This window comes from Callithrix jacchus, chromosome 5, assembly GCF_049354715.1.
Source record: "Callithrix jacchus isolate 240 chromosome 5, calJac240_pri, whole genome shotgun sequence".
NCBI classification, from domain to species: Eukaryota; Metazoa; Chordata; class Mammalia; order Primates; family Cebidae; genus Callithrix; species Callithrix jacchus.
Genome location: NC_133506.1, coordinates 30,439,662 through 30,450,956, shown reverse-complemented (window position 1 = coordinate 30,450,956; position 11,295 = coordinate 30,439,662). Strand labels below are relative to the sequence as shown.

At 44.8% G+C, this 11,295-nt stretch overlaps 1 protein-coding gene and 1 long non-coding RNA gene across 3 annotated transcripts in view; one reads left to right on the top strand and one right to left on the bottom strand.

Moving 5' to 3' along the window:
* Positions 1-2,785: 2,785 nt before the first annotated feature.
* Positions 2,786-5,547, bottom strand: LOC100896191 (uncharacterized). 2 transcript variants are annotated; one of them, XR_619801.5, is made up of 3 exons: positions 5,190-5,547; positions 3,796-4,084; positions 2,786-3,067 (listed from the first exon to the last, which is right to left on the bottom strand). It is a non-coding gene; the product is annotated as an uncharacterized LOC100896191 (long non-coding RNA). The 2 variants fall into 2 exon arrangements; XR_619800.5 differs by having other exon boundaries at positions 2,786-4,084.
* A 134-nt stretch (positions 5,548-5,681) lies between these two features.
* Positions 5,682-11,295, top strand: part of NAPB (NSF attachment protein beta) — a 47,824-nt gene continuing 42,210 nt past the window's right edge. The window contains exon 1 of the mRNA XM_008995849.5: positions 5,682-5,840. Within this exon, the coding sequence (XP_008994097.1) occupies positions 5,743-5,840 (98 nt within the window). The 5' untranslated portion in view covers positions 5,682-5,742. The remainder of the gene's footprint in view (positions 5,841-11,295) is intronic.

Sequence of the window (11,295 nt, the reverse complement as noted above, 5' to 3'; positions counted from 1 at the left end):
ATATCCTAATAATACATGCGTATATAAGTTACTTGGATAAAAATGAGATAGGAATACATATGTATAAAAAATTATAAATGTTTCATTGGGTAGGTAGAATTATGAGCATCGTTTTTTCCCCTAAAATTTCTTCTAGGAATTCAAAGATTATGTGGGAAATAAACCATTTGTCCCCTTAAGCAATCGTGTCAGGCTCACAACAATAACTTATATTAAGCATAGATAAGAAAGGTCCTAGAATATATAATATAAATAAAACTTGTCAATATGATCTTATGCCCATTTGCCCTTAATAATGGCATCAAGTTAATTTCAAAATTTTTTTGTAGACTTTCATATCAACTAATAAAAATAATATTTAGTAGGGCGCAGTGGCTCATGCCCATACTCCCAGCACTTTGGGAGGCTGAGATTGAAAGATTGCTTGAGCTCAGGAGTTTGGGACCAGCCTGGGCATCACAGCAATCTTGTCTCTACTAAAGATAAAAGTTAAAAAAAAAAAATAGCTGGGTGCGGTGGTTCATGCCTGTAGTCCCAGCTACTCAGGAGGCTGAGGTGGGAGGACCACTTAGGCCCAGGAGATTTGGGCTGCAGTGAACTGTGATTGCACACATCAGCTTGGGCAGCAGAGTGAGACCGTGCCTCAGAAAAAAAAGGAAAGAAAAGAAAAGAAAAAGGAAGAAGAAGAACACTTACTAATGACAATAAGTATTTTCTCATAAGGATTTATTTTAACTTAATTTACCCTTCTTTTTGTTTCCCCTAACAGATATTTGTGTATATTTAATTTTACCTTTTCTAACTTTTTGGTCTGAATTTTATAGAGTAATTTTTTAAGGAAATGTTAAGTAAGATTAATAAAGTTAGAGTTGGGGCAACTCGTAACAATTTTGACATCGTGAGAAATGTCACCGCATACATCTGCGCATATACACATAAACTGATGTTGTTTTGAAAAAATTTTTAAAGATTAATAAAAGACAGCTATTTAATTATTTTTCTGAAATCCGTCATTCAAATGTTCTTGGGTTTTGTTAGTCTATGAGAAAAATGAGAAGAATTACTGTCAATAGAACAATTGAATTCTATCCTTAGGACTGCACAACGTTCCACACGGACGGAGGACTTATCTTCATTAATGCATTCCTTTAACGATTTGGGGTGAAGAGCCTGGCAAATGGACTTCGTCCTTCCCTGCCTTCTGAGGCACAACACTGCTTTAGGTGGTTTGACCTTGTTCGATGACTGAGCCATGCTTAGCATTTCAGGAAGAACCAAATCTGAGATGTCATCAGAGGAGACCACTGCAGACCCGGGCAGGGACCCTTGGGACAGCAGGGCCATGTGAGGTGAGGGCTGTCCCCTAACCCCAGCCTGGGGGCTCCAGCTTCCCAGCTTTGTCAGTGCAATCAGAGTAGACCAGGCTAAACACGGACTCCCTCTGACCTAACTGTTGTGGTTTGCAAACATCGGCAAATCCTTGGAGGCCTTCCCATCAGGAGGTGGCACCTCATTTCCCTCCCCTTTAATGGGGCGAGCTTCTTGCTTTGCATCAGTGAACCCGCAGTCATGCCCTGTAACATTCCATACTGGATCTTTGCCTGATGCTTGCTCCCCTTCTGCGAGCACATGCAGATGGCTACACCCTTTTCCCATATCAATTCTGTTGTTTTCTGACTCTGGCTTTCTTAGAGTTGGAGTTCTTTTTTCTTTTTCTTTCTTTTTAGAGACTGAGTTTTGCTCTTGTTGCCCAGGCTGGAGTGCAATGGTGCCATCTCGGCTAACTGCAGCCTCCACCTCTGGAGTTCAAGCGACTCTCCCACCTCAGTCTCCTGAGTAGCTGGGATTACAGGAGCCCGCAACAACGCCTGGCTAATTTTGTATTTTCTTTTTTTTTTTTTTGAGATGGAGTTTCGCTCTTGTTACCCAGGCTGGAGTGCAATGGTTCGATCTCGGCTCACCACAACCTCTGCCTCCTGGGTTCAGGTAATTCTCCTGTCTCAGCCTCCTGAGCAGCTGAGATTACAGGCACGCGCCACCGTGCCCAGCTAAATTTTGTATTTTTAGTAGAGATACTAAAAAGGGTTTCACCTTGTTGACCAGGATGGTCTCGATCTCTTGACCTCGTGATCCACCCGCCTCAGCCTCCCAAAGTGCTGGGATTATAGGCGTGAGCCACCGCGCCCGGCCTAATTTTGTATTTTCAATAGAGACCAACCTCCATGTTGGTCAGGCTGGCCTTGAACTTCCAACCCCAGGTGATCTGCTTGCCTCAGCCTCCCAAAGTGTTGGGATTACAGGCGTGAGCCACTGCACCTGGCCAGAGTTGGGGTTCTCAAGTAGCTTCAGCCCTGTCTTGATAGACCATCTTTCGGGGTGTGTGTTGATTCATTCTGAGCATCCAGGTGCTCACAGGGAAAAGCCAGCAGTACTGTTGGCTCTGCCTTGTTCAGGCTACGGGGTCCTTTCCTGCTCTGCCTTCTCAGAAATACCCTAAAGCCTTTTTTTCTCTTTTCTTACACGTGTCCAGAGCTGCTGAAATGCAAGGCACATAGAGGCTAGTGCCGTCCACTAGGACTTGTGCAAAGATAAAAATGTTCTCTGTCTGCGCAGTCCAGTATGTTAGTGTAGGGGGCATCCTATGTTCCATCCACCTAGGCTCCTGGTGGGGTTGAGAATTAAACTGATACAAGACAAACAGCAAAAAAGCACGCAGATGTATTTGATAAAAGTTTACGTGGCGTGGAAGTTCTCATAAGGAAATAAAAACCCCAAGAAGCAGTTAGAGTGTGTTACTTTTTACTGAATTGGACAGAGAAGAGTAAACTGAAAATGCGATGAGGCAGAGGGGCTTGGGCTAGGGTAGTTAACCGGATAGAGAAATGACTAGGAAGATAAGGGTTAGTTTAACAGGGTTTGTTTTTACAGAATTCGCTTGGCCTCAATTTCCTGTCTTTGGTGATAAGAATGTTCTTTATTTCTAGTATAGGAAGGACATCTTTCATATGGGAATTTCATCTCTTGCTTTTAAGAAACAAGAGGCCGAAGTATCTATCCAGCGTGTATTCTGTAGGCAAAAAAAGAAAAGGTCAGAGTGATCTTCTTGCACTTGCCATTTTCCAGGTGTCTAACTTTTTTTTTTGAGACGGAGTCTCACACACCCTGTTGCCCAGGCTGGAGTGCAGTGGTGTGATCTCGGCTTTGAGACGGAGTCTCACACACCCTGTTGCCCAGGCTGGAATGCAGTGACGTGATCTCGGCTTTGAGACGGAGTCTCACACCCTGTTGCCCAGGCTGGAATGCAGTGACGTGATCTCGGCTTTGAGACCGAGTCTCACACATTGTTGCCCAGGCTAGAGTGTAATGGCGTGATCTCGGCTCACTGCAACTTCCATTCCACCTCCCAGGTTTAAGTGATTCTCCTGCCTCAGCCTCCTGAGTAGCTGGGATTACAGGCATGCACCACCACACCCAGCTAATTTTCAGATTTTTAGTGGAGATGGGGTTTCACCATGTTGACCAGGCTGGTCTTCAACTCCACACCTCAAGTGATCCGCCCACCTCAGCCTCCCAAAGTGCTGGGATTACAGGTGTGAGCTACCTTGCTGGCCCCTCAGGTGTCTAACTTAGTCAATCCACAGGGTGGTGTATTTTCAGCTCTTTCAGTAGCCACTGGCTATGTGTGGCTATTGGGCATGTGAAATGTGGCTAGTATAGCCAAGAAATTGAACTTTACATTTTATTTAATATGATTTAATTTGAATGTAAATGGCCACCAGTGGTGAGCGGCCCCACCCTGGACAGCGCAGGTGTGGGCAGTGGGTCCTTCGGCCCTTCTCTAAGACGGTTCCTCGTCTTCTGATCCACACCAGGGGTGCTTCTGTTCTTTTCCCTCTTGCTTCAGGATTTCTCAGCTGTCCCTCTAGTCAGGCCATATTCTGTGAGGTCATCTCTCTGCCCTGCCTCCTTTCCTCTCCCAGTCTCTGAGAGAAGAAAACACTCGCTCTACACAATAATTAAGGTTTGAACATTTTCTCCCGCTTTGGTGTGGACTGCCGGAATGGTGGGAGAGCCCACAAATTTTCTGTGACAAAAAAGAGAATGAAGGAAATTACCAGAAACCACCAAAAATGTCACTCTTAATTGCAAGTACTAGTTTTGAGGAGGGAGTCCATTTCAGCTCCTCTTCAACTGACCTTGAGCAGATTTGAGAATGTAGAACTGTGTGCTTTAGAATAGGGGTGGAGAGTTCTTTTCAAAATGTGCATTTTCTAGATCCCAGCTGCTACAGATCTTGATACCAAAACCCAGTAGTGGCCTAGTAATCGGTATTTCTTAAATACCCCTTAGCGCTTCTGCACTGAACCACATTTGGTAATTGGTATAATCAGCACACTGATTTACTCAGGAGCCTTTGGGTTAGCCTCACTCCGTTAAATCCCCCATAGACTGCGCTGCTTTCCAAATGCTTATGTTCACTTTTTACAGGTTTTCTCTGGTCTCTCCTGCATTTACGGCCACCTCCAATTTCCTGCCTCTTTCTTTCTTCAAAAGTGCACAGATCAGCTTTTCAAAGTTAGAATAATGCATGTAGTAATCGCAAATAAACTGCATGAAGAGCTGAGATTTCTCTTTACAGAGACCTGCAATGTGTGAACTCAGTGACATGTGCTTTAGTAAACTTTCTTTCTAAGAGTTTGGCCCCTCTTGCCTTGCTCTCTACAGACAGCCTTCACTTTTAAACATTTGGCTTTCCAGTGCCCACAGTGTATTTATTAATAGTGTGAAACTGTCATAAATCTCACTTGGCAGTGATTTTCTTATTAGGTTCAGCATGTCTGCCTTAGCACTGCCAAACCCGAATGGTCTAGACATTGTATTCAAAAATAACTCCCTCTGGTACAGGCCTGAAAGTCTCTGGCACGGGATTCCATCTGTCTATGGATACTTCTCCTAGGAGATTAGAAGTCTTCCTGGCAGGCAAAAATGTTGTCCCTGGAGATCCATCCACCATGGCCAGCATTATGTAAAGGATAAGAGTTCAATGGCTCACATCCATTGAAAATAATTCAGCCAACAAAAAGAGTGGATTATGCACATACCGCCTATGTGCAACTCATTTATAACCAAGGAAGAGAGGACCAACATAAAGTTGCGGTTTGGGGAGATTTAAAAATAACTGAACTTACATTGGGAACGTCTTGCTCTTGGAGATAAAAATGGCTCTTGTTGCCAGCTGTTGCTCGTTTTCTGGTGGGCGGTATCAAGCAAGCGATGCTTTCGGTGGCTACACCCGATCCTCTTTTGCAGAACTTGCATGTAGGTGTGGGTTCCACCCAATCTGTTACCCCTGTTCCTTCATCCACACCATTGCCATGTGTGTCTTACTGATTAGATGGTCTTTACTTGACGCCACCGATCATTTTCCATTTCCGCATACAAAAAAGATTAAAGTTCACCTTGGCCCAGGACTCCTCCGGCGGGTCACGCCCCCTGCGCGGAAGCCCCGGGAGCTGGCGGTGTGCTAGCTCGGCTCACAGACTTCCCGACCCGCGGCGTCCTGGGAACTGTAGTAGGCGGCTTACGCATCCCCGCCGCCATGACAGGTCAGGACTACAACTCCCGACAGGACTCGCGCGTCGCGCCTGCGCCTGCTCCCCTGCGGCCGCCAGAAGGTGGGCAGAGGCGCCCCGGGCGCGTAGCAAGCCGGCTGAGCGGGTTGTGGCGGCCGCTGCGGGCGACATGGACAACGCGGGGAAGGAGCGTGAGGCGGTGCAGCTGATGGCAGAGGCCGAGAAGCGAGTCAAGGCCTCCCACTCCTTCCTCCGAGGGCTGTTTGGGTGAGCGCCAGATCGTGCGTGCCCTGGGGGGGGGTCTCTGTACTTGGCCCCCTCCCCTTCAGGCTGACTTCCCGAGTTCCCCACGCAGCTTCTGGCGCCCTCGACCACGCCTAGGGGCCCTCAGCCTGCAGGCGCCCTCCAGAAATCCTGTAGGGCCCCCCAGCGCCCCCTGGAACCCCTAGGACGCCTTGGGGCCCGCAGTCCGCACGCACCGTCCAGGGACCTCCACAGGGCCCCTCAGGATCCCTGGAAACCCCGCATCCTCCCAGGGGCGCTTAGACCCCACGCGCACTTTAGAGACCCTCTAGGGCCGGCAGAACTCCCCAGGGTTCCTCAGCCCCTAGGCTCCCTCCAGATCTCCTAACACGCCCCCTTGGGATCCCGAGAGTCCCAGGAGGCCCCTCAGCCCCCACGCGCCTTTCAGAGAATCCGTAGGACCCCCCAGAACCCCCAAGCGCCCCATAAAGCCCTTAGAACACCCTGGGGAGCTGTCAGCGCCATGAGCCCTTTGGAGACCCTGGATCCCCCCTCGCCTTGGCCTGGGTTGGTGCGGAGGTCCCATGACCTCGCAGGTCAGCGTCACCCTGAGCCCCGCGGGCGCGGCTGCCCGGGGCGCGCGTGGGGCCCCCTTCTCCGTGCGTGGCGAGTCGGATTGGTGCATTTCGCCACGTTGAAGCCCGCATCGCTCCGGAGAACGGTCCGGGTGAGGCGCGCCAGGGAGGAGCCGGAGGGGTCCGCACGGGGACTGCGCCCTGCCGCTGGGAACGCGCATCTGGGGGCGTCCCTGGAGGGGGCGGCCTGGCGCCCAGTTCCAGAGTTGGCGTGCTGTTGGCCTCTCGCCAGGGGCCTTGCCTGGAGTACACCTTCAGTAAATACTTGAATGATAAACGATTACATTTTCTTAGCATAGTATTTTTCCTTCGCCAGAGATTGATTGATAGCCAGGGCCTCCTGTTTGATTAACCGTGACGCGGCTCCGGTTTCAGTCAGCGCCCTTTGGGAATCCCGTTAATTTCCGGTAATTCTTCCGTGCTCTCCTAAGGAGGATTTTAAATTCCAGCCTCTCAAAAGGCAGAGCCCGCACTGACAGCCCGGAAGAATTCTGGGCTGTTGAATACGTGAATGATTCAGCTGTTTCGGAAGAGAAAGGCAGAAATTTCGTGTGTGTCTGTTTAGTTTTTTACTTTTGAAAATGAAAGATCCTTTGCTGTTACCAGGAGCAGATACTTAACCCATTGCATGATTAGACACTTTTATTTCTGGACAGCTTCAGTGCAGACTCTTATTTCAGAAGACACACATAATGGGCTCTTAGGTTGTTTTGATAACCTTATTCTTTTGGTTATAAATTATAATACTTTACCACTATTGATACATCTTTAGGAAATGCTTAAGGACAATTTCATGCAGTCCACATAACTGCAGTAATGTATAAAGGGCGGCAAAGATGCAGGAAGATAAGGATCCCTGTCCTCAAGAACTTTAGAGGACATTTATCATAGCTGGTTTTTAAATTTCTCATGTGATGTGTAGGAGATACAGGTGTGAATTATGTTTTGTTTCGCATTTAAAAGTTAGGACTACTGTCAAGTGCTAGCGCCACACTAACTGCTTTTAAATGTTTTGATTCACAAAACATTTAAAATTCTCTCTGATAAAATTTGATGTCATAGTACCTCGTGCCAGGAGGTTATTTTAATGTTACAGTGTATTTCACCTCAGGAAGTGCTTTTGGTGCTTGTGTCTGAAGAACATTCTTTTGGGAAAGAGATTTTCAATGTTTTTAGGAAACTAGGCCAAATCTTGAGCTTATAATCCTTAAAGGATTTTGAAAAGCCTTTGTTTTTAAAGAAACATCTCCCTTTAACTGTTGCTACCCGTGTTTTCGACAGGACGCACAGGAAGACCCATCGTCACCATTCACACTCAGTTTACACAAAAGTTAGTGCATCTTACTTCTTACCTGGGTCCAACAAGTCAGTTTATCTAGCTTTGGGACCTACAGCATGTTACTTAGCCTCTCTGTGCATGTTTCTAGTGGATAAAAAAATGGAGGCAATAATAGTATATCTCAAAATTTATGGGGGTTCAGTGAGTTTATGTTTGTAAAACATTTAGAACCACGGATGTTGCAGACAGTGACTATGAGATGTTAATTAGCATATTCATCAAAATTGTCAGCTCCAGTTATTTATCAAAGAAGCAGTAGGCTAGACAGAGGACTTTTCCAGAATTTCAGAGCCAAAAGACTTTTCAGACTCCATCACTGATCTTTTTAATGAAATAAAATATGTGAAAGAGCTTTAATCATTAATGTACCATGCAAGTGTGATTTGTACTTTGAAGATTATTTCCAGTAATACTTGCTCCACGAAAGCTGCTTCTTCAGGAAGAAGAGTAGAGTTTTATGAGTTTAGTAATATATAATTATTGAAGGCAGACAACAGACGTAGTATCTCTGTGACAGTAGGAAAATTAAGATTCTGTATCAGTTTTAGATGTTTAGAATCCTACCTTATAGATAGCAGCTATGATCACCTTTCTAGACTGGAATATATGTTACTCCACCCTGCCCCTGCCCTCTTAGGTATAGAACGTCCCCATTTTCATTCCTAAAGGTCTACCTGTAATCCGTTGTTTAAACGCAGGGCAATCCATCTCCTGAATTAACATAACACAAAATTAATAAAACACACATACTGACTTGATTATCACCAGAGCTCATGTATTTAAGAGCTGACTAGCTAGTGCTTTACTTGTTTTGGGGTTGTGGTCATTAAAAGGTGCTTGGCATACTGCAGGTATTCCACAGCACAGACATTATGAGTGTTCTTTCTGCAGAGTGAAGCCTGTCATGAGTTCTCTAGTGTTTACCACTCACACTGGTTTTGTGGCAATACTGTGTTCTTAGTAGTATTCTCTAGCTTTTTTTGTTGTTGCTTTCAGTAAAATTAGATGAAAATATGCATCTATATTTTTGAGAACGTGCTAGTCAAATATTTCTTCTCTGTGTAAGGCACAAATCCTCTGCCTTATCTGCTTGATAAGGAAGGTATACAATATTCCTTCCTGACCCCCAACCTTCCTCCCCAGGAAAAGAGCTGATGAGGGATGCAAATGTCGCAGGAAGTCATTGCTGTGGTAGTTTGTGTTTCTGCTTAATTTCCAGTTTAAACAGAGCTGTGTTTCTGTAGTTGTGGAATTAAACCTTCTTCTGAAGGTTGTGGTATAGCGCATGCAGTAGACTACCCCCAGAAGAGTTGTGTTGTCCTTTAGCTTGTTGCCAGGGATGACCTATGGAATTTTGTACTTAATTTCAAATTCCAGCTTACAATGTTAGTGAACTGCTAGGATGATTTTAGATCGGCCTGAGTCTGACAGTAAGAGTGTTTTGAATTGGGAAAGCCTCTTATAACACTCTCCCCTCCATCTTGTTGCTAGGGGATTCACTTGGGAATAACCTGCACAATGTGCATAAGAGAAAGTGCTTAAATATGACAGCAGAGGCTGCGTGCAGTGGCTCCTACCTGTAATCCCAGCACTTTGGGAGGCCGAGGCGGGTGGATCACTTGAGGTCAGGAGTTTGGACTAGCCTGATCAACATGGTGAAACCCTGTCTCTATTAAAAATACAAAAATTAGCCTGGCGTGGTGGCAGATGCCTGTAATCCCAGCTACTTGGGAGGCTGAGGCAGGAGAATCACTTGAACCTGGGAGGAGCTTGCAGTGAGCCGAGATTGTGTCACTGTGCTCCAACCTGGGCCACTGAGCGAGACTCTGTCTCAAAAAAAAAAAAAAAATGAGTGACAGTGGAAAATGTTCTTCATGGTTAATCCTGTCTTCCTTTGCCTTTCAGTGTTCTTTATTCTCAGAGTTTTCACAAAAGCTATAAACCTGGCAATGTCAATGTAAATTTAACGAAGGGCCCCATCAGGTTATCTTGAAATATTTATGAATCTATAATTTATTAGCTCTTTGTGAAAATTGGGAATATTTCTTAAGCATTGCAGATTGTAAATTATCAGTATTCTTCATTGATTTTTATGTCAAGAAAGATTGCTTTTAAGTTTTGCCAAAATGTGGTGGAGCCATGTGATAACACAGGTGAAGCATTTAAGTTTTCCTCGGTTACAATTGTTCAAATGCAGATTGAACTTCTTAAAAAATTATTAGGTTCAGGTTTACTTATAGAGACAGGTGATACAGTGTAAGAGATATATACATGTATTTGTGTATCTCATAAATATATAAATCTATTTTTTATAAAGTAGAGTATAAAATTTGTATAAATTATATAATATACATAAGAGATATAATTATATTATTATGCATTGGAAGACCAGGTGGAGGCACGAATTCTCTCATTTACTAGTTTGGTGACCACAGTCAAGAAAATCATACTCAGAACTTGTTTTTTTTTTGATTTTCAGAGGGCAGGGGGACAGAATCTACTTTTCACGGTTGTTAAGGATTGAATGAGGTGTCGGAATGCTTATTCAGTTGCACAGAGCTATATAACTTTATTGTAATTGTTTAGTTTTCTGATTTTAGGTTGTTACAGCTTGGTATCAAATGATAAGCTGTTACAAGACTGGCCTTTTGCTTGTTGCATTCTTGCAGTTTTCTCCACATGTTCTTTCATTCTTGTGAGCTACTCAGGAGAGAGGGAGGGCCAGTGGTCGTGTGTGGCTCCTTGGAAGTCTGCCTGTTTTGTTGCTGTGGCTAACCCCTCACCCAGCCCGAGGCATGCAGTAGCCACATGGTAAATATTGGTTAGTTTTTGTATTTTTAGTAGAGACAGGGTTTTATCATGTTGGCCAGGATGGTCTCAAACTCCTGACCTCAAATGATTCGCTTGTCTCGGCCTCCCAAAGTGCTGGAATTACAGGTGTGAGCCACCACATCCTGTCCCGTGTACACTTTAGAAGGTGGATATTCTCTTATCCAGTTTTGATAGAGATCCCTCATATCTAGTTAGTGATTATATTGTCTATATCTTTCATGTCTTTTTTCTGTTCACTTGATCTGCTTTGGAACTTAGAGGGGCGTATTAATATCTGCTTTCTTATAAGTGCATTTCTTTCTTCTTGAGTTTTGCAATTCTTTATAAAGGGGGCTACTGTGTTTTCGGTACATAGATTTTCACAACTAATGTTACTTGATTATGAATTAAGATTTTAGGATTATGAAGTGAAGTTCTTTATCTCATTTAAGGCCTTTGAGCCCAAATTCTGCTTTGTCTGATTGCAAGGTAGCAATCTCTTTTCTTATTGCTTGTATTTGCATTCCTTAGGATGGTATTATGTAAGAGGATCGTGCATGCTGTCTGTTGCTGTGTGCCCTGTGCTGCCAGTCGTGGCCATGTGACTGACGGATGAAGTGTGAGTTGAAGGGATGCAGGGGCTACCCTGCACTTCTTCCATGCTTTTTCCCCTTAAGAAATTAAGAAGAGTCTA